This window comes from Panthera tigris, chromosome A1 (genome assembly GCF_018350195.1).
Source record: "Panthera tigris isolate Pti1 chromosome A1, P.tigris_Pti1_mat1.1, whole genome shotgun sequence".
In the NCBI taxonomy this organism is placed as follows: Eukaryota; Metazoa; Chordata; class Mammalia; order Carnivora; family Felidae; genus Panthera; species Panthera tigris.
In genome coordinates this window covers 104,600,856-104,624,186 of record NC_056660.1, presented here as the reverse complement: position 1 = coordinate 104,624,186, position 23,331 = coordinate 104,600,856, and the positions used below count along the sequence as shown (strand labels likewise).

Sequence of the window (23,331 nt, the reverse complement as noted above, 5' to 3'; positions counted from 1 at the left end):
TTGTAGGTTATTTCCTTTCATGATGTATTTTTTTGAATAGATCATACTATTCCCTTCTGGATTGCAAAAAGTCTCTGCTGACAAATCAGCCCTAGCTTTATGGGGCTTGTTGTTTGTATATACATAACTATTTTCTCTTGCTGATTTTAAAGTTCTGTGATTTTTGCCATCTTAATTATTGTGTGTATTCATGTGTACCTCCTTATATTCATCTTGCTAGGGGTTCTCTGTGATTTCTAGCCTGGGATGTCTGTTTACTTAACCAGATTAGAGAAGTTTTCATCTATTAATTTTTCAGATAAATTTTCCGTCCCCTCCCCTTCCTCCCTTCTCCCTCTGGAATCCCTGTATGCCAATATTATTATACTTGATGATGTTTCTGAGTTCCTTTAACCTATTTTCATTTTTTATTCTTTTTTTTTCTTTTTGCTATTCAGCTTGGTTGCTTTCCATTACCCTCTCTTCTAGATTGCTAATCTCTTCTTCTGAATTCTCTAATATGTTGATAACTTCTAGTATATTTTCAATTTTAGGAGCTGAATTCTTCAGCTCTGATGCAGGTTTTTGCTTTGTGGTAAACTTAAATCTTGTATAAAACAACTTCTATTAGCCTATTTTAAATTGATAATAACTTAAGTTTGAATGCATTCTAATGCTCTGCATTCTTATTCTTTCCCTGCTTCCATGTTTTATGTTTCTGATGTCACAATTAATATTGTTTTATCTTGTGTATCCATTAACTTAGTGTAGTTATAGTTACTTTTACTAAATTTATTTTCTAAGCTTATACTAACTTTATAAGTCATTAGCATACAACCTTTACGCCACTAGATTATTTTAAATTTTAATATAAATATTTATCTTTACCAATGAGATTTATAATAGGTTTTCCTGTTACTAATTATCATTCTTTTATTTCACCTTAAAGAAGTTCCTTTAACATTTCTTGTAAAGCTGGACTAGTGGTGATAAACCTTTTAAGCCTTACCTTATCTGTAAAATTCTTTCTCTTTCCTTAAATGCTGAAGGACAACTTTGCCAGGTAGAGTATTTTTGGTCACCTGTTTTTTGTTTTGTTTTGTTTTTAATTTCATTTCAGCCCTTTGAATATATTCCATTTCATTATGGCCTGCAAATCTGCTTAAAAATCTGCAGATAGTCTATGTGAATTCATTGTATGTAACAAGTTGTTTTCTCTTGCTGGTTTTAAGATTATTTCCTGGTCTTTAACTTTCAACACTTGAATTATAATGTGTCTTGCTGTGGGGTCTCCTGGGGCTCCTCTTGTTTGGGACTTGCTGGACTTCCTGGCTTTGAATATCTGTGCCTTTGGAGGTTAGGGAAATTTTCAGCCATGATTTTCTTCAATTAAGTTTTCTTCCTTTTCTCTGTGTCTTTTCCTTCTGAGTTCTCTGTAATGTGAATGGTGGTCTTCTTATGATATCCCCTAAGTCTGTTAAGCCATGTTTACTCTTTTCATTCCTTTTACTTTATGCTGCTGTGATTGAGTTCCACTGCCTTAGCCTGAGTTCATTGATCCTTTCTTCTTCATTTAGACTTCTGTGAACCTCTCGGTGTTTTTCAGTTGGCTTATTATATTCTTTATCTTTTGGACTTGTATTTTGATACTTTATTATATTCTCTTTTAGTTGAAATTCCTACTCTTTTCATCCATTCTTCTCCTTAGTTAAGTGGGAATATTTATGACCATCATTTTGAACTCTTCATCAGGTAAGTCACGTAACTTCATGTCACTAAGGTCTTTCTCTGAAGTTTTGTCTGGTCCTTTCATTTAGAACACATTCCTCTGTTTCTTCATTTTCCTTGATTATCTGTCTTGGCTTCTTTAAATTGTTTAAAGCAGCCATCTCTCCCATTCTTGAAGGAATGGTGTTAACATTCAACCTTGTCCTAGTTCTTGGTTGTCTACCAAAGCTTTGCAATTTTCCAAGCAACTAATTTCTTTCTAGTGGCTTTAGTAGTTGAGGGTGTAAGACCTGTCACTGTTCCAAAGAGGCAGATCTCAGCACCTAAATGTAGGCTGAGTAGAAGCCAGACCCTTAGGCAGCAGTTTTTATTTATTTATTTATTTATTTATTTATTTATTTATTTATTTAATGTTTATTTTTAAAAGAGGGAGAGGGAGTACAAGCAGGGGAGGGACAGAGAGAGAGAGAGGGAGACAGATGATCCAAAGCAGGCTCTGTGCTGACAGCAGAGAGCTTGACGCTGGGCTTGAACCCGCTAGCCGTAAGATCATGACCTGAACTGAAGTTGGACAGTCAACCATCTGAGCCACCTAGAAGCCTCCAGCAGTTTTTAAAGTATGCAAAAATACTTCCTTCAGGAGAAGACTGGGAGGTTGATGTTTCTGCTTGTGTCCTCTGTGCTGAGCCCTTGAATGACCCACAATTAAGAACTGCTTATTGGGGCACTTGGGTGGCTCAGTCGTTAAGTGTCTGACTTTGGCTCAGGTCATGATCTCACGGTTCATAAGTTTGAGCTCTGCCCCTGGCTCTGGACTGACAGTTCAGAGCCTAGAGCTTGGTTCGGATTCCGTGTCTCCCTCTCTTCTCTGCCCCTCCTCGTCTCACCCTCACTCTCGCTCTGTCTCTCTCTCTCTCTCTCTCTCTCTCTCTCTCTCAAAAATAAACATTAAAAAAAAAAAAAAAAGGACTGCTTCTTGGTTTACTACCATCCCATTGAACCTGTCAGCACAAACCCTGCTGGCCACTAGAACCAGACTATCAAGGGATGTCCTGTGGGCCACAGACATAATGGCCTAATTGCCAGATATGTACACAAGGTCTTTTTTTGGAGACTTGAACAGCCCAGGGTGCGGCAAAAGAAGAGCATGAAGTCAGCACCTTCTGGCCTCTTTAGTCTCTGGAAATGACTATTGTCAGCCTCCTGATGTACGTTTAAGTACAAACCTGCCCCTCAGTCTGTAGCCATGAGAATAAGCTCAGGGGACTCTTTTACAGACAGACTGTGGGGACAGGTGTCATTCTGCTGTCTCTGTGCTTGCCCTGCAAGGGAGGTAGGTTGTTAAAAACTGTCCATTTGTAACAGTCCCATGGGGCCTGCTGGTGCAGATCCCTCTGGCCACCAGAGCCAGGCAATTAACAAGTGTTTACCTTGGCGGCAGCCACAGAGATCGGGGCACCAGATGACTGGTTTCCCCGCCAGGAGATTCCAGTGACCCAGAGCGAAGCAGAGGAGAGTCACAGAGATGGTGCTCACAGACCTCTGTCTGCAGACAGTGTCTTAGTAGGTTCCTAGTTGGGAGCCAGACCAGAAGCCTGCTTCTCAGGCCAAAGCACCAAGGCAGGCACACAGGTCTCGTTCATACAAAGACTGGAGATGTACAGCCTGATGATTCAGTACTTATCCAGATGTTACTGGATGTTACCTGCAGATATTTTTCTGCATGTAGCCATAGTTTCAGTGCATATGTAGGAGGAGGTGAGTTTAGGAATCTCCTTCGTCACCATATTCAACCAGAACCTCATTTTTTTTTTTTCACTCTGGTAAGAGTTGTCTTGTTGTCCTATTGGGAATATAGCACGTTTTTTTGTTTAGTTTTGTTTTGTTTTTAATTGTGTGATATTCTGGTTGAGGTTGTCATCAAATCTCTTACTACTCTGGTTTCCAAGAGGGATGAGTTCTGAATAATCAGACCCTAACACCATCCGTTCACGTAACTTCTATTTCTTACACGCAATTATACGGAAAGCAAAGGTTTTTGGGAATACATTTATCCAATCACAATAGAAGTGTCTGTGTGGTGAAAACCATCCTTGAAAAATCAGCCCTGAAGGACTGATAGAGGAGAGCAACGTGGACGTGTCATGTTATGCCCAGCGTAGCACATGCCGCAGTGCTGGGTGGATGACTGGTTGGCTAGCACTTAGGGTTTCCATTACATGAAACATTCCCATTTTCCAACATCACAGCCATCATCATGGTGGGCAGATGTTCAGAGTAAATGGACTTAAAGGAGTTGACTATGAATATCACTTGATGTATTTCCCAAGATGGTCTTGTGCCTGTGGTATCAGCACTTGTGTATTACTCATAAAAAATGTGAGGCTCGAAGAGATGAAAAATTTGCTTGAAATTACCCAGGTCCTGAGGGCTGAGCCCGTGTTTCAAATCCAGAGTTTCTAACTTGGAGCTCTCCAATTCTGCAATGGTGGAGTTCAGTCTGCAGCTTTCAGTAGTCTGGTCGTTTGAAGTTGAACAGTTCTGATGGACAGTCATCTTTAAATCAATTTAAACTCCTTCTTTCATCATTAAGTGACTGACGGTCCTTTCAAAGCCAGACTTGCATTTGATATTTTAAAAAAGTTTTCATACTGAAAAGAAAAAGCACAACATACGCATTAAATAATCATCCTGCATGGTACAGGAAAAAAAAAAAAAACAACAATTGGCCTATGGGGTCATACACACTTGAGCTCCTTTAGTCACAAGATATTTACTCATTTTTGTATTAAATTTATTAATATTTATAATTGTGTCAAGCCCTGAAGTATAATGGTAGATAGGACCTCCATGGTGCTGGTGTTCCATGGGCTATCCTTCGAGTGGAATAACCTTTTTAAAAAATGTGTGAAATGATACTAACACTCACTTTGCAGGGATGCACTAAGAATTTGGAACTAGGCATTAAAAGTGGGCCGTATGTGGGGCGCCTTTGTGGCTCAGTCACTTGTGTCCAACTCTGGATTTCATCTCAGGTCATGATCTCACAGTCCGCGACTTGGAGCCCTGCGTCAGGCTGAACTGCTAACGTGGAGCCTGCTTGGGATTCTCTCTCTCCCTCTCTCCCTCTCTCCCTCTCTCCCTCTCTCCCTCTCTCCCTGCCCTTTCCCTGTTGGAGCTCTTTCTGTCTCTCTCAAAATAAAGAACCGTGAAAAATTTTTTTTTAAAAAAAAGAGGCCCCACTCATAGAAACCATCTGGCTATTAGTACCTATTATTGAATTGATAGGGAATAATGCTAATTACAAAGCCTTCTAAGAGGCAAATAGATTTTAGGATGATGGGCAGGCACCGTGTTGTGGTCAGGAAGTTAAATCTGTACTCTGACGAGTGGCTGCTTCTGAGCAAAAGCCACCACCACAAACCGCGATAATCTAGGTATCTCCTACCCCTCTGACATGCGATAACCTCACTGATGTGCAGGGTGTGTGGAGATGTAATTTGAATACTCCGATAGACTCCTCTCTAGTTCTACTTGTTCTGATATATTTCAAATGAACTTGCTTGGAATTGAATGGTTTTCTGCAAAGGACTTTGGATTTGAAAATTCTATTAAACGATACATCTTTGCATTTCCCTGACTATATACTTAGAGACACAACAGCTTTTATTTAAATGACAAGGTGAGTTTTACTTTTAGCAACAGCAACCGAGATTTTTAGGTAAAACCCTCCCAGAAAGAGCAAATGAAAAGCCAGACAACATATCGTATAAAACAAACAAACAAACAAAAAAACATTCAGTTGAAATCAGGAAGCTGCGAAAGAAGTGAAAATTTGTGGAACCAATGTCCAGGAGTGAAGGGAGAACAAATTTTCCATGTATGTAGAAAGAGGCATAAGCCTGGCACCAATTTAATCACTGGGAATATTGTGAAATATGAAAGCAGTGGCTGAGGTAAGAAATGGAACACAGCTTTTGTCAGATTCACAGGACTAGGGAGAGAGAAATGGAGTGTAAGACCTGCCACGGGTTTCAGGTACATTCCAGGAGTAAGACTGAACCAAAAATAGAGCATTCTACTCCTCAGAAGGATTAAAAGCACCTTAAATTATTTTAATGTCTTATTGGGTTAAGTTGATATGCTGCTAACCTGGTTCCTTGGCATAAAGCAAAACTAGATCCTCTCTGAAGGAAAATACAGAGTCTCAAATTACCATGGCAGTTCTCATACACAATGTTTAGCCCTCAATCAAAAATGAGCAGCTGTTACAAGAAGACAGGTTTTTACCAGAAACTAAGAGAAAAGAATCAGTAATAGAAACTGACCCACAGGAGGTTCAGAAGATAACGCTACCAGGTGGGATCTTTAAAATAACCAAGATTAATATTTTGAAGGAACTAAAAGAAAAAATGGAGAATTTTATCCAAAAATGGAAATTATCAAAAATACAAAAATAGAAATTGTAGTGCTGAAGAAGAGAGTATCAAGAACTCAGTAGATGAGTTTAGTAGCAGAGTAGGCACAAGAGAGGAAGGAATTAGTAAACTGAATGCTAATTGGAAGAAAATGACCAGACTGAAGTTGAGAGTGAAAAGGACAGAATAGAGAACAGAGATCAGGGACACAGTGAAAATAGCTATTGTATGTGTAGCTATAGTCCCAGAATAGAGGTCTATAGAATTTGGAAGCATCAGATTCTCAGCACATCATGGTACATCTGCTGAAATCCAAAGGCAAAGAGAAAATCTTGAAGGCAGTTCGAGTAAAAGCATGTATCACCTGTCTTCAAAGAAGCAACAGTAAGACTGACAACTGGCTTACAAACAGAAACAATAGAAGCCAGAGGATATAAGTATGTTGTCCTTAAAAGTGTTGAAGGAAAAACATATGTGAAACTGGAATTCTATAACCAGGGAAAGCATCCTTCAAAAATTATGAAAAAAATTATGGAATAAATTTTTTAAAAAAGAATTTCCCCAGAAGATGCACAATAAAGGACCTGTAGAAAGCAGTTTCTTCAGGTTAAAAAAGAAAATAATACCAGAAGAAAGTTCAGAAACACAAAAAGGAATAAAGAGCAATAAAAAGAGTAAATCATAGGTAAATATAAATGAATGTTGATTTTATAAACAAAACCAATAATGTATACTGAGATTTAACATTTGTAAAGGGGTGCCTGGGTGGCTTATTTGGTTAAGGCATCTCACGTTGGCTGAAGTCCTGATCTCACAGTTCATGGGTTCAGGCCCCAAACTTTGTGCCGACAGCTTGAAGCCTGGAGCCTTCTTCAGATTCTGTGTCTCCCTCTTTCTCTGCCCCTCCCCTGCTTGTGTTTTGTCTCTCTCTCAAAAAGAAACATTAAAAAAATCAATAAAATACATAGAATTTCTCTTTTTAAGGAAAGAGAAGCATATATGGTAGAAGGACTTTAATCCAGTTAAAGTGCTGTAAGGTCAGTAAATCTAACATGGTCTTTTACACAAATGGTATCAGCAAAACTGTGTATTTCTATTGAGGGGAAAAACTTGTAAACTTTATGTCATGCCCTTTATACACATATAAAATGATTCCAGAAGGTCTGTCAATCTCAAATACAAAAGCAACAACAGTGAAGAATGTATAAGTCAATGTACAATGTCTTCAAGAACTTGGGGTAAAGATTTTCCTTTCTTTCTTTTTTTTTTTTAATAGGTCACAAATGGCACTAACCATAAAGGAAGAGAGAAATAGCCCTCTCTGTTATAATCTAAACTTTTGTTCAGTGACGCATACCACATAGGGGGTGGAAAGACAAGTGTGTGGTATCCGTAACATGTATTACTCAGAGTATATAAAGAGTTTCTAAAAATCATTTGAGAAATAGAAAAAACTTAATGGGAAAATAGGAGACTTAGTACTTCATAAAGGAAGATAACAAAATGGCAAATATATGAAAAGTGGCTCAAATTCATTTTTTTAAAATTTTTTCTAATGTTTATTTATTCTTGAGACAGAGACAGAGCATGAACAGGTGAGGGGCAGAGAGAGGGAGACGCAGAATCTGAAACAGGCTCCAGGCTCTGAGCTGTCAGCACAGAGCCCCACGCGGGGCTCGAACCCATGGACTGTGAGATCATGACCTGAGCCGAAGTCGGACGCTCAACTGACTGAGCCACCCAGGCGCCCCTCAAATTCATTTTTTAAAATTGACTTAAGTAGGCTTCATATCCCATGTGGGGATTGAACTCATGACTGTGAGATTGAGAGTCACACGTTCTACCCAATGAGTCAGCTAAGTGCCCCTTAAGTTTATTTTTTTAACTTATTAATATTTATTTTCACTTATTTTTTAGAAAGTGTGAACAGGGCAGGGGCAGAGAGAGAGGGAGAGTGAGAGAGAGAGTCCCAAGTAGCGTCCACGTCCAGTGTGGAATTCAACGTGGGGACTCGATCTCACGACCCGGAGATGGTGACCTGAACAGAAATCAAGAACGGGTAACTTAGCTGACTGAGCCACCCAGGTGCCCCTCAGATTCAGAAAAAAGTAAATGGAAACCCTAATAAAAGGAAACATTTTAATGAATTGTAGCAAGAATTGGCAAAGATACGGAATTATTAACTGTAGGAAAGCAGAAGAAATACGTACTAATGGTGGGAGCGCAAAGTGGTTTGATCACTCAGACCACATTGTGACAATACCTACTGGAGTTAAGCATATGCGTATATTATGACCCAAAACTTCCACTCTGTGTATATTTCTAGCAGCATTGCTCTACATGTGCATCACAATAACTGTACCAGATGTCTGTCCACAGCTGCATTACCCATTATAGTTAAAAAAAAGAAAACAACCCCAAAAACCCAACACTGGAAACAGACCCACCTGTCCAGTAACAGAAGAAAAAAATGCATAACTTACAGTATATTCAGACAACAGAGCACTACACAGAAAGGCAAGTGGACAAATAATGCTGTACCAACATCACAAATGATTGACACAGACACGGTGTTGAAGAAGAGACGCCACAGAAGTATTTAAAGTCCAACGACAGGCAAAAGCCTTATTTGTGTTGGAGCGCGAGATAAGGGTTGGTCACCTTTGGGGAGGAGGTAGAGGACTGATTTCAAGGAGGTCTACGGGGTGATTTGAGGGGCTCGCTTATTTGTTGATCATAGCGGTGGTCGTGTGAGTGTGTCCACCTTATGGTAATTCATCAATTCATTTGTTATTTCTGTGCTTTTCCCTCTGTATATGTCACATGGTGTGGCAAAATAGATACTCTGCTTTTTTGTCTTAAAGTGAAGAAATTCTTAATTTTCTTTTTTTTTTTTAAATTTTACTTAACATTTACTTGTTTTTGAGAGACAGAGCTTGAGTGAGGGAGGGACAGAGAGAGACACACACACAATCCGAAGCAGGTTTCAGGCTCTGAGCTGTCAGCCCAGAGCCTGACACGGGGCTCGAACCCACAAACTGTGAGATCATGACCCGAGCCAAAGTCGGACACTCAACTGACCGAGCCACCCAGGCACCCCTTAATTTTCTTCTTTTTAAAGGCTGCAGAAGTGATTTCCACTTTGTACAGTTGAGAAAAAATTTTTGCACCAGTTAAGTACACAAATCCTATAGATTTTTTTTCAGAAAAACCTGAGGAAATTAGTATTGTAGCACTTAACATTGGTGAGGATGTCAGATCAAGTATTTAGAGTTCTGTTAATTTATAGGGAGGTGTGTTCACTTAGATTCTGTATTGCTTTCATAAAACCTTTCTCCAATAGTAGTTGATTTTTGAAGCATCCTTCTAATATTTGTGTTTGTGCCTTGTGGACTTTCTGTTTTGATGTGTATCCTTTATGTACATTTGCATTTCTTCATAGTTGTAATTTTTCCTATCTGACCCATCTGTTCATTATTTGAATATTAAATATAACTTGCCAGATTTGTTGCACTATTGGCTCATAATGATACACTGGTTACTCCAATTAATAGTTGACTGTCAGAGGCTGCCTTTTTCAGATAAATATTGCCATAGTAACAGAAACTATTTTTGTAGAAAAATCAAGTACGTAAACACGTGAATGGTATTATTAGAGAATAACTTCTATACAATGTAGTATTAGTTTCTGGTGTATCATTTCTGGTGATTCAGTATTTATATACATTAAAAAGTCACCACAATAAGTCTAATTCATCCATGTTGTTACAAATGGCAAGATTTCTTTCTTTTTTAAGTCTGAGAAATATTGTGTATTTATGTGTGTGTGTATATGTATGTATATGTATATATGTATGTGTGTGTGTATATGTGTGTGTGTGTATATATATATATATATAATATATATAAATCACATCTTTATTAGTTGATGTGGACATTAGGTCGCTTATGTATCTTTGCTATCATAAATAATGCTGTCATGAACAAAGGAGTGCATGTCTTTTTAAATTAGTGTTTTCATTTTCTTCAGGTAAATACCTAGAAGTGGAATTGATGTGTTGTATAATATTTGTATTTTTTTAATGTTTTTTTTTTAATTTTGAGAGAGAAAGTGTGAGTGGGGAGGAGTAGAGATAGAATGAGAGAGAGAGAGAGAGAGAGAGAGAGAGAGAATATCCTAAGCAGACTCCGTGCTGTCAGTGCAGAGCCCGATTAAGGGGCTCAAACCCACAAACTGTGAGATCATGACCTGAGCTGAAATTGAGGGTTGGACCGACTGAGCCACCCAGGCACCCTAGTATTTGTATTTTTAATATGTTTAAAAATCTCCATGTTTTCCCGAGGGGCTGCACCCATTTACATTACCACCAATAATAGAGCATGAGGGTTCCCTTTTCTTCACATCCTCAGCAACACTTATTTCTTGTCTTTTTGATCATAGTCATTCTGACTGGTGTAAGATGATAACGTACTGGGGTTTTGATTTGCATTTCCTTGACGGTGAGTGATGTTGAGTATCTTTTCATGATAGGTATGTATCCTTTGGGAAAATATCTGTTCAGGCCTTTGCCCATTTTGTAATTGTTCTTTTGCTATGGAGTTGTAGGAGTTCTTTATATACTTGGATGTTAAACCCTTACCAGTTTCATCATTTGTGGTTATCTTCTCCCTTTTGTTGTGTGGCCTTCTTGTTTTGTTGATGGTTTCCTCTGCTGTGCAGAAAGCTTTTTAATTTGATGTCCCATTTGTTTGTTTTTGCTTTTGATGTCCTCACTTAAGGAAATAGGCCTCTCAAAATATTGCAAAGACCAGTGTCAAAGAGCTTACTGCCTATGTTGTTTTTTTTTCCTGTGAGTTTTACAGTTTCATTTCTTATATTTAAGTCCTTCATCCATTCTGAGTTTATTTTTGCGTATGAGGTAAGAAAGTAGTACTCTATTATTCTTTGCATATAAGCTGTCCAGTTTTCCCAGCACCATTTTTTGATGAGATGGTCTCTACCTCTTTGGAGATTTTTGCCTCCTTGCTGTAGATAAATTGACTGTATAAGTGTGGTTTTATTTCTGGCCTGTCTATTCTGTTCGATTGATCTGTGTATCTATTTTTGTGCCACTACCATACTGTTTTGAACTGTAACTTCGTAGTATAGTTTGAAATCCAGGAACAGGATACCCCCTACCGTGTTTTTCTTTCTGAAGACTGCTTTGGCCCTTTGGAGTCATTTGTGGTTCTATATAAATTTTAGAATTGTTTATTATAGTTCTGTTTTTGAAAATGCCACGGATATTGTGACAGGGATTGTATTGAATCTGTAGATTGTTTTGGGTGGTTTGGACATTTAAACAATATTCTTCCAATCTGTGAGTATGATAGATCTTTCACTTTGTTTTGTGTCATCCTCAGTGTCTCTCATCAATGTGTTATAGTTTCAGAGTATAAATCTTTAAGCTTCCTCCTACGTTTTGTTTTTTTTTTCTTTTTGATGCAGTTATAAATGGAATTGTTTTCTTAATAACTTGTTGATCGTTGACACAGAGTTCACGTGTATAGAAATGCAACATATTTCTACATGTTCATTTGGTACCTTGAAACTTTACTGGACTCATTTCTGCCAGTAGTTTTTGGATGGTGGCTTGAGGGTTTTCTATGTATAGTATGTCATCTGTAAATGGTGATGGTTTTGCTTCTTCCTTTTTAACTTGGAAGCCTTGGTTTCTTATCTGGTTGCTGTGACTAGAACTTTCAATAATACACTGAACAAAAGTGGCAAGAGTAGGTATTCCTAATTCTGGTCTTAAAAGGAAAGTTGTCAGCTTTTTATCATTGAGATGATGTTAGCTATAGGCTTATCGCATATGGCCTTCAGTAAGTGGTTGTATGTTCCCTCCTTACCCATGATATTGAGAGGTTTTATCAAAAGTGGATGTTACATTTTGTAAAATCCTTTTTCTGTATTTATGGGGATGATCATAAAATGTTTATGCTTCATTTTGTTAATGTGGTGTATCATGTTGACTTATAGATACTGAACCATCCTTGCATGCCTGGAATAAATCCAACTTATTCATGGTGTATGATCCTTTTAATGTGTTATTGAATTTGGTTTGCTGATGTTTTGCTGAGGATTTTTGTATCTGTAGTCATAAGGGATACTGGCCGATAATTTCTTTTGTAGTGTGTTTGTCTGATTTGGGTATCAGAGTAATGCTAGCCTTGTACAATAAGCTTGGGAGCATTACTTTCTCTTGTTTTTAGATAGAGATGGGATCTTGTAGTTTCTGGGTTGGTGAGACTCAAAAGAATCCAAAATTTTTTTTCTTGGATTTTAACAAAATGTTTTGAAGAACACACAGTTGTTGAGTTATAATTATATGTATGGAATGGCAAAATTGCCATTTAATCTAAAGAGGTCGGCAGATTTTAAAAATTCTTCTCTTTTCCCCCAAACCTATTAGGATTATGTTTTATTGTTTTGGAAGAGTATTGTTCTTAGTTTTTTTCAAATGCCACTTTTACCCCCTTACCCCAGCACTTCCTCATTAATGTTTTTATTTTATAGCTGCAATTTATACAAAAATTAATAGACTTAATTTTCACCTCTAACTTATTCTTCATATTCTCTCCCATATTGTTTTCTATTGTATCCTCTTCATTCTTAATCTTGGATTCTACTTTACACATGTGGGCATATATGAAAAAGCCAACACAAAATTTAGTATCACCTTTCTGAATTACAATCAGTAATGGCAAGTGCCTTTCATTCCTTATATTTTCTAAGCCTAGAAAATTTTCCAAGTAGGTTTGTTTCTACAAGAATTACCAAATGAAATGTCTGAAGAAGTTACATTGTTTATTTGAGATCTTTGTTTCTTAGTGTAGGCATTATTGCTATGAATTCCCTCTTAGAACTGCTTTGGCTGCATTCTGTAAGCTTTTGCATGTTGTGTTTCCATTTTCATTGTCTGAAGATAATTTTTATTTTCCCCTTTAATTTCCCCTTTCTGCTGTTTCCTTCTTTATTCTCTGTCTGGATGATCTGTCCAGTGTTGAAACGTTGGTAGAAAAGCCCCAATTATTGTATTACTGTTGATTTGTCTTTAAGCTATTCATTTTTCCTTCATTTATTTAGGGGTTCTGATATCAAGTGCATAAATATTTACATGCGTTACATCTTCTCAGTGGATTGATCCATTTCTCATTATATAATGTCCTTTGTCTCTTATTATTGTAGTCATTCTTAAAGTCTATTTTGTCTGATAAAAGTAGAGCTTCCCTGCCTTTTTATTTGCTTGTTTTTGGTTACCATTTGCTTGGAATATCTTTTCTCATCCCTTTATTCTCAGTCTGTGTCCTTTTTAAGGCTATAGTGAGTCTCTTGTAGACAGCATATCATTGGATCTTGTTGGTTCCCCCCCCCCCCCCCCCACACACACACACAGAGCCATTCTTTGTGTTTTGGAGAACTTAACCCATTTAGGTTTAAAGTAATTATTGATAGGTAAGGACTTACTATCGCCATTTTGTCATTTGTTTTCTGGGTGTTTTGCAGATCCGTTGTTTACTGTTTCATATCCTCTCATTTTGTGTTTTGATATCTTTTGGTACAGATATCCTTTGAACTGTAATGTTGTTTGTGTAATTCTTTAGGTTTTTCCTTTATTTTTTTTTAATTAAAAAAAAATTTTTTTTAACGTTTATTTATTTTTGAGACAGAAAGAGACAGAGCATGAACGGGGGGAGGGGCAGAGAGAGAGGGAGACACAGAATCGGAAGCAGGCTCCAGACTCTAAGCCATCAGCCCAGAGACAGACGCGGGGCTCGAATTCACAGACCTTGAGATCGTGACCTGAGCTGAAGTCGGACGCCCAACTGACTGAGCCACCCAGGCGCCCCTAGGTTTTTCCTTTAAAGGTACCATAATAAAAAAAAAATATATATATATATATAAATAAAGGTACCATGAGGCTCACATAAAATATCTGATAATTGTAACACCCTATCTTAAACTGAAAACTTAACTTGAATAGCATTCTTAAACTTCATGCTTTCCCCACCCCCATTTTTGTTTACTGATATTATAGTTTGCATATCTTTAAATATTTGGTTTTTAGTAACAGGATAGTACAGATATGGTTATTTTTACTATGTTTTAAAACTTGAAGTATAAGTGCATTATCTACCACCCTTCCATGTTACAGAATCTAACTTTGATTATGTATTTACCATTACCTGTGAGTTTTATGCTATCTTCTTACATTTTTCTGATGTTAATTGGATTCTTTTTATTTCCAAAGAACTCCCATTAACACTTCTGGTAGGGCAGGTGTAGTGGTGATGAACTCCCTCAGCTTTTATTGATTGGTAAAGTTTACACCTCTCTATTGCTGACGACCAGCAGCTTGGCCAAGTGTGGAATTCTTGGTTGAGTTTTTTCTTGCAATATTTTGAATATATCATCCCATTCTCTCCTGGCCTGGAACATTTCTGCTGAGAGATCAATAGTGTTTTGGGAGCTCCCTTGCATGTAACTCTGCTCTTTTTTCTTGCTAGCTTCAAAATTACTTACCTTTGACTTTTCACAGTTTAATGATAATGTGTCTCTTTGCAGCCCCTTTCAAACTCAACCTATTTTGGGTTCTTGGGGTCAGGTTTTGGGAAGTTTTCAGCCATTTTTAATTTAAATCTAATTTGTCACGTACTGTTTTTCTTCTCCTCCTGGAATTCCCAAGGAGTGAATATTGTTTCTTCTGATGGTGTCCTGTTGGTAGTAGGCTTCTTTCATTCGTTTTTTTTTTTTTTTAATTTTTCCCCCTCTGCATAATTTCACCTGTTCTTTTAAGTCACTAATGACTTCTTCTGCATGATCAAATCTGTTTTTGAAGCTCTTTATTGAGTTCTTCACTTCAGTCATTATACTTTTCAGCTCTAGGAATTCTACTTGGGTTTTTGTTGTTGATGATTGCTCTTTATTAGTGGAACTTTTCAGTTTGTGCATGCATTGTTTTCAAATTTCATTGAGGTATCTGTGTATTCTTCAGTTCACTAAACATTTTTTAAAAGGATTATTCTGAATTTTAGTCTGATATTTGAGCGCTCTCCATTTCTTTAGGGTCAGTTACTGGAGTTTTATGTTTTCTTTGGTGCTTCTTGCTCTCTTTTTAATGATCCTGAATTCTTGATGTTGGTATTTGCACATTTAAATAAGCAGTTCCTCTTCTCTACTTTACAGATTCGATTAGGCATAAACAGTTTTTCCCCAGGAAGCTCAATATGGTAGGAAGTATCTGCTAGGCGCATCCTTGGGCTGGTGAGGTTTGCTTTCAGGGTCTGTTGTGGGTTGAGGCCACTGCCCAAGCTCTGGTCTGGGTTGGGAGGTGGGGTGTGGCTTTGCGAATGGTTGGACTGAACTCCTGGTTTGATTCCTTGCCCAAGTGAAGTGGTAGGATTCTCTGGTCAGGCATACTAGATGGTTGGGACTGGATACTAAGCAGCATAGGGAATTAGCTTCCGTGCCCTGGCAGGGCAGAACCCAGGACATGCATGGTTCATTGATTGGGCACCTGAATCACACAAGAGTATACAATGTATTTCCTGGCCAAACAAGGCCACTGGTTTTATTCTTTATAAATGGGTAAAATCGTGAGCTGTTGGATGGACTACATGTGCTCTGGCTAACTTCTCTGGGAAGGCAGGCTGAGGCTTTATTCAGCATTGAGTGAGGCTATGAATTAGTTTCTCTGTCAGAGCACATTGGGAGAACCAGCTCCAAGGTGGGTGGTAAGGCTCTTTATTTATAGTCTTTTTTTTTTTAATTTTTTTTAACGTTTATTTATTTTTGAGACAGAGAGAGACAGAGCATGAATGGGGGAGGGTCAGAGAGAGGGAGACACAGAATCTGAAACAGGCTCCAGGCTCTGAGCTGTCAGCACAGAGCCCGACGCGGGGCTCGAACTCACGGACCGCGAGATCATGACCTGAGCTGAAGTCGGCCGCTTAACGACTGAGCCACCCAGGCGCCCCTATAGTCTTGTCTTAAACCATTCTCTGCCTCAATTTCCCTACCTGACCAGGGTTACTAGCCTTGCTCCGCAGACTGTCAGCTCTGCCTTCCACATTCTCTGCTCAAGAATTGATAGGCTACTTAGCTTTGCAGGTGGTTGAGCCAGGCTTTCTGGCTTGGTGGTGGTGGTGGGAGTTTTTACTTAATGGTGAGTGGGGTAGGAATTAGCTCCTCTGACTGGGTCACCTGGCACTGACTTCATTTTGTGGATGATCAGCTCTGCCTACCATACTCCTTGCACGTGCACTGCCAGGTTAGGCAGCTTCCAGGGGTTTCTGCTAGCCTTTCTGGGTCAGATGGGGCTAATAAGAGTTACACTCTGCAGAGGGCTGGGCTCTGATTCAGTTCCCCTGCCTGGGTGGGTGCAGACCAGGATCCAGGGCTGGTGAGGCCGTTGATTATAGGACTGAAAGCAGGCTGACCTGCTCCCTGCTGAGTTCCCTCATCAGACTGTGCCACATCCTTGGTGCTGCAGATGAGCAAAACCACTTGTTGGGACCACTGCTTGGGGGCTGCAGGGAGGAAATGGGTTGGCCAAGGTGCCAGTGCTGGTTGTTGGAAGCCCCTGCTTACTTTCCCGTCATCATCAAATTCACTGTGCTCAAGTCCTGCAGATTCGCCCACAGTACCTAGGATTCAAGACTAGAGTAGGAGCTCCCAAGAAGTAACCCATAATGTTGGGGGAGCTGGATGTACAGCCTGGGTTCTGTGCCCCACGGAGGGACCAGAGGCTCAGGGAAGCTTTCTCGGTGTGGTGCTGTGCCGGCCTGGTGGTGCGGCAACAGTCCCATACGTCGCTGCTCCTCCTGCCCTTCTCACGTGGTCGGTCCTAGTCTCTATGGCGGAGGGGTACATCAACCTCGCTACCTTGTTCTGATCCTCTCAGTGGTATCTGTTCCATGAATAGTTGTTAATTGCTGTTCTGAGAGGAACGGGGAAGTCAGGAACGACCTATGCTGCTATCTTGGTGACCTCACCCTCTAAAATAACTTAGGACATTAAGAATGAGTCAGGAATGGTATCACAGCAGTGGTTCTCAAAGTGTGGCCCTTGGAGCAGGAGGACTCAAAATATTAAAATACATTTTGAAAGGTATGTGGTCAGTACCTTGCCTGAAGACTAGACGGTAAGAACATTTCTGGCTCTAATCCTAAAAATGATACTCAAATGTGAGCCTAGTTTCTGGATTGTTACGTTTGGGAGAATATTCAATTATCACAGATACATTCTCATACCCGTTGGGAAGCCCCAAGTAGCACTTGAAACTAAAAGGAAAAAATATGGAGTATAAAGAGTGTTTCTTAAACATAATATTGTAAAACTAAAAGTACACCAGGGCAGAGTCTCAAGGTATGAAGTTGCATTCGACAAACATTTACAACATTAGGTGTGTGCCCACTTAGTGAAGCAAATACACAGGATGCTTTGGAAGAGAAGGGTTTGGTAACACCCTCCATGTGACTCCCTTCTCTGTAACTCACTTGCTGGGATGATACTGATGGAACAGCTGATTCTCTTTCACTTCCATCACCTATAAAAATACGTTTCTACTGCACTACCTAACCAGCAGTATGCATTTATCACGTAACTGTCAGTTCCTGGTTTTCTCTCAGCTTGAAATTACTTCACGTGAGTTCACATTAAGGAGAATTTCAAAGATATCCTTCATGTGTAAGTTTTTACACCTTGATATTGGCCTTTGGTCAATTTTGTTTCTCTTGCCCAAACTTCTCCTCCAGTTAATTCTGAAACAGATTATAAATTTAACAGGACCTTTCCTAGGTTCCCAGTGGGTGTTTTTCTAGTCTACTGCAAACAATATTGTTTTCCCTTGGCAAACAAACAAAACACCCACATGAACATTTCGTTGTCTTTTGTAAAGTACACCCTTGCCTACCAAATCAAAACTCTCTGCCCTGAGATCACAGGCTCAGAATAGCATATAACAAGGGTGTTTTGTTGTGTTGTGTTTTTAAAGAAAGTGTTTGTGGAGGTTAAGGGTAAATTAACCCCCTAGTCAAGAGATCTCAGGAATGCAGGCCATTAACTTCTTGCCCATCGACTCTATCTCCAGAATATCCTCTCCCCTTAATATTCTGAGTTCTCTGAACTTGAAATCAGCATTTCTAGTACATCTGAATGCTACCATTGAACTGGGAAGATGTGTTTTAAGTTGCTACCATGTAAGAATTCTTGACAGCCAGTAGCTAGTTTAGATGAAGGAATGTAGGTCCTCTTAATACAACGTTAATATGACTTAGCATTTAAAAAAAATCACTGTACACCTTAGGGCAATAAACTGAGGTATTATTTATTTATGACATATTTACATACTTACAAAATTGTTTTTATCCAATATGTCATCCTGCATAGGATCTGAAGAATGAACATCATATTCTGGGAGTAAAAAATCCAAGTTTTTAAATAATTTATACATAACCCAACATCTCTTGGGTCACAAAATACCAATTTGGCTTCAGAGAACACATATACCGGTTTAGGGTTTTTTATAGTTGAGGAACAAAGTAAATTCAACGACATATTAAAGTAATTTATCTGACCCTGAGTATATCACGAATTTGCATAATTTTTGAATACATGCATATAATACTTTCCTTAAACTTAGAATTGCACTACCATTTGGCTGTATATTCAGTCATCTCGATTTTCTACCTCATTAATCCTTGAGATAAAAAGGAACAGAGAATGGAGAAGTAGTAAAGAGACCAGGAGGGGAAAACTACAAAGACTACCTGAAGCTTTCCAACTGCACGAGTCCGTGGCAAAGCTCTGGGACCAGTTACGTGACAAGCTTATTAAGAGGAGGGTCTTGAACTGAACCATCTGAGAACCTTCTGTCAACTGAGGTTACATGACTCTTCCTGCATTTTTCCTGTTGTCTTGGACACTACTGAATTAAAAGTGTACAAGCTGAGAGAATTCAGTTAAGTAATTACTTGAGCACTTCAGAAGAAAAACGTATCGTGGCCAGAAGTAAAGAGCCATGTTAAAGTCTGGTTTTCCTGAGAAGCTTGAGGGACAAAAAAGCAAAGAGCCCCTGGGCTGACGGATGACCTGAGTTATCTTATGTCAGCACAAGGAAACCCTGCCTGCCTGCCGCTGCCAGGGCGTGAACAAGATCACGCGTTACTCTTCTCGCTCCGAGTACAACAAAGAAAGCCAACAATGAAAAAATAAGCCTGAGGTTGGGAATACAGCATGTGTGCAGGCAGTCACGCTCAGATGCCTTTCAATGGCCGAGAAAGGAATCCAGAGGCCAGAACCAGATCACATGTGCCCTTCCCGGATCCAGAGAACGGAAGGCTCAGCAAATTGGCAGGAGCAGGGAGATCACTTGGCTTCCTTCACCCAAGTGGCAGAAGAAATGAATAACTGGAGAACTGTGGGAAAACTGTCATCTGAGGGAGGTCCGTTGTTGTGTCCTTAAAAACATAAAATATTTGCGAATTGCTAAAATAAAACAGACATTCCTTAGGATCTATAAAATTCGCTATAACAGGAGGGAAAGCGGCAGAAATATGGTAGGGGCACCCTTCATCCCTAACAGTGTTTTCTCCTCAGGCCAATGCCGCAATAAAATACCGTTAGCTAAGAGTACCTTTTTAAAAATAAAGGAGAAAAGTACATGGTAGAGAAAAGCTCTTTTTTATTAACAAGATGGAGGAAACATAGATAGACTGTTCCACAAATAGCAATAAAAGAGGAGAGAAAAGTATTCGATCCCTATTATGCCACAGCAGCTGGTTACAAGTCTTTTCTCTCTCTCATTACTTTTAATGACAGACAAGTCTGAATTTCACCAAACCACAGTTGTGAAATTAATGCTTCTCATCCTCAGGTAAAAAATAGCACAGATCAATTAAGTACTCAACAATACAAAGAAACCGGTACATGTAATGACAGTGCAGGGTAAGAGCTTTGATACCCTTTATAAGATTGTGCTAATTCTGGTCCATCTAAAGACTTGTATAGACGAGTAAATAAAAATTAAATTACATTTAGGTAAGAAACTGTCTTCAAAAAAGTTATATGAACTTGCATATATAGAGTCCAAAAGTATAAGACAAAACTATTTAAATTTTGATTTGTAGAAATTCAAAAACGGTAAAATATATTATTTGGGGGAAAAAGAAGCTTTCACTAAATACAAACACAATGAAGTAGATAAACCAGAATGAGTATTAAATAGTTTCACTGAAAATTTCCATAAAGAGTAAAGGCAGAATGGCACCAGGTTAGAAAAGCAGTGTTTAAGGCAAACTAAATATTAAGTAACCTTAATTAAAATGAGAGGCGTACAATCCCATAAATAACAAAGCAATTCCTCTGAACAATTTCTCTACAACGGCTGAGAAAACACAAGTGGAAAGAGAAATAATGGCCAACATCAGAGTTTACTTGGAAATACTGAACAGTATTATATGAAAATAACCCAAATGTTTCTGATGTAAAATACACTTGAATCATGTGCTGCTTAGTTGTCCCACAGCCACAGCAAAGAACACCCATCACGCCAATGTTTGAGAGTATAAATCTGTGAAATGCCAAAACTTACTTCGAAAAAAATCTTTTTTTCCTTTTTTAGACTATGTATGTGTGTACATGATAACACCAACAAAACTATCAATTTCATTATTTTGGCCCATGTAAAAAATATGCACAGAAATGCAAACCATCTCCCTGCAAGGTGTCTGAGGGTCAACTATGAGCACATGGCTCAGTGTCTGACCGATCACCTGCACACACAAGAAGCATCAAAAACTAAGAAGGAAGAGATTAATCTTGAAATAGAAGAAACAATGACACGTTCTTTAATGAGTTAGGTCTTCTTAACGAAAAAAATCAAGTACATATCCTTAAGTTAAATGTAGTAGGCACATGAATTTGCACCTTATAAATTTGGTATATCAAAGTATCTTATAAAAATATTTATAGATTTTCTTTTTTAAGAACTGTGGTACACGAAATGACGCGATCAAAGAAAGGATCTGTTTCTTTTCATCTACTGGAATGACCCCGTGCCTTTCTAAAAAAGAACAACCGCAGCGCACAAACTATCAAGACGGCTGCGTTCACTGAAGCTGTCCACTTAGGGGAGGTACAAGGTCTAAATACCACCAGGCCCCAAGCGAAGGAGTCTCCGTGCCCGGGGCGAGCGTTCCCTCACACGGTCCTGGGGGGCAGGCGCTGTCTATACATGCCGGCAAGGGCTTTGGCTGCACTGTAGATCATCTGTCGCCGAGACATGCCAGTGAACGTCCTGTGCCAGTCAGTCCGGATGACATTTACTAAGCTCTTTTCCAGAACTTCACCCACCGTCACCAAAAGGCCTGACCACCTCAGATGGTAGTCTTGGGGAGTGAGACTTTGAGCCTATGGAAAAAGGAAATTTGTCAGATTTATAATACATTTTAAAAACGATTGGACCTAGCTCTGACATTCCAAAGTCTCTGAGATTACTTTTACTACAGATGAGGACAAACCCGGAGAAGCTATGGGAGCAGCTACAGGAAGTGACCAGGCTACAGAAGAACCTAGAACAATGCTGCACACACCTCCTGTGTTGACTGTCCACAGTAAGCTCATTCTCTTGCTCACATGTCATGCCAGCCTTAATCGAACGACTCCAACAGAGCTCAGTGTCCAAGGGTTGAGGTCTCAGTGCCGGTCAGTGTGTTGTTCCAGGTTAACAAGCTGAGTGGTGAGAGAGCGCACCTTCCCGTCCTTTTCCACAGTCCCTCGCTCATCAGTGTGCTCTTCGGAACCTTTCCACCATGTCAAATTTTCATTTACACGTTTCACTTATAAAGTGTCTAGTCTGGGGCATGTCTGAGGTTCTAACATTTTATCGGCAGGTCTGATTTTTGCTTTGTCAGTACACACATACCCTTCTCATCCCGATTTGCTAACAAGTTATCCCTGTGGTTATTTGTAGCAAATACGTGTCAGTTCTGTGGAAATACTTTTTTCTTCTTCAATAGGTTTTGAACTGTGTGAGTTGATGAGCTATTGCTTGAACCATCAGGCCGTTTCTGGCATAAACCTATCGTGGCTAGGCTAGAATATGGGTGATACCAGGACTTACAATAAAAAATATACTTACACGTGACCACTGAACAATGCAGGGGTCAGGGACAGTGACCACCTGGTATAGTTGAAAAACCCACATATAACTTGTGATTCCCCAAAAACTTCACTACTAAATAGCCTACTGTTGAGCAGAAGCCTTTGTAATAACAGCCAATTAAGACCCACTTTGTACCTTATGTATATACCATATGCTTACAATAAGGTAAGCTACAGAAAAAAATGTTAAGAAAATCATAGAGAAAATAAGTACTGTACTGTAGAAAGTCTGCGTGTAAGTGGACCTGTGCAGTTCAAACCCATGGTGTTCACGGGTCAACTGTGCTTGGTCATCCCATCCCCTCCCAACTCAGGGGAGGGAGGGAGGCTGCAAGGTGACCATGTAACGACGGGCCAGATGTACCAATCATGCCTATCGAATGAACTCCATAAAAACCCAGAAGGATGGGGCTGGGAGAGCTTCCAGACTGGCGAACATGTGGAGATCAAGGGAGAGGGGCAGGCTGGGAGAGGGCATGGAAGCGCTGCACCCTCTCCCAGTACCTTGTCCTCTGCCTCTCATCCATCTGGCTGTTTCTGACTTGTATCCTTTCGTAACAGGCAAGCCATCTAATGAGTCACCAGGCTTCCTGAGAAGGAAGGTGTTATGAGAACCAACGTGCGGCAGTGGGGCCAGAAGCAGAGGTGATAACCTGGACTTGGCCCTGGTGTGTGAGGTTGGGGAGGGGCTATCTTGTAGGACCGAGTCCTTACCCTATAGGATCTGACACTATCTCCAGGAAGATGGTGTCGGAATGGAGCTGCAATGTATGATACCAGCTGGTATCCTAGAATTGCTGGGTGGTGTGGAAAAACCCCTCCCACACACTAGAAATGGGTAGGAGACCTAGATAGTAGGTGTCAGAAGGGGTAGCTGGCTTGCACAGCCGTGGCTCATGGAAACACATAGCTTGCCAAGAACAAAGATGAAAAATGAGGGAGGAAGACCGTCTGGTTGCGGGGCGGCCACCACTTGCATGGAACAGCATCTGGGATGTA

At 39.5% G+C, this 23,331-nt stretch overlaps 1 protein-coding gene across 3 annotated transcripts in view; it reads right to left on the bottom strand.

Moving 5' to 3' along the window:
- Window positions 1–18,475: 18,475 nt before the first annotated feature.
- The window catches only part of PRRC1 (proline rich coiled-coil 1), a 36,817-nt gene continuing 31,961 nt past the window's right edge, over window positions 18,476–23,331 (bottom strand). For all 3 annotated transcript variants that reach the window (XM_042983132.1, XM_042983146.1, XM_042983136.1), the window contains one exon: window positions 18,476–21,579. In XM_042983132.1, the coding sequence (XP_042839066.1) occupies window positions 21,370–21,579 (210 nt within the window). In that variant the 3' untranslated portion in view covers window positions 18,476–21,369. The remainder of the gene's footprint in view (window positions 21,580–23,331) is intronic.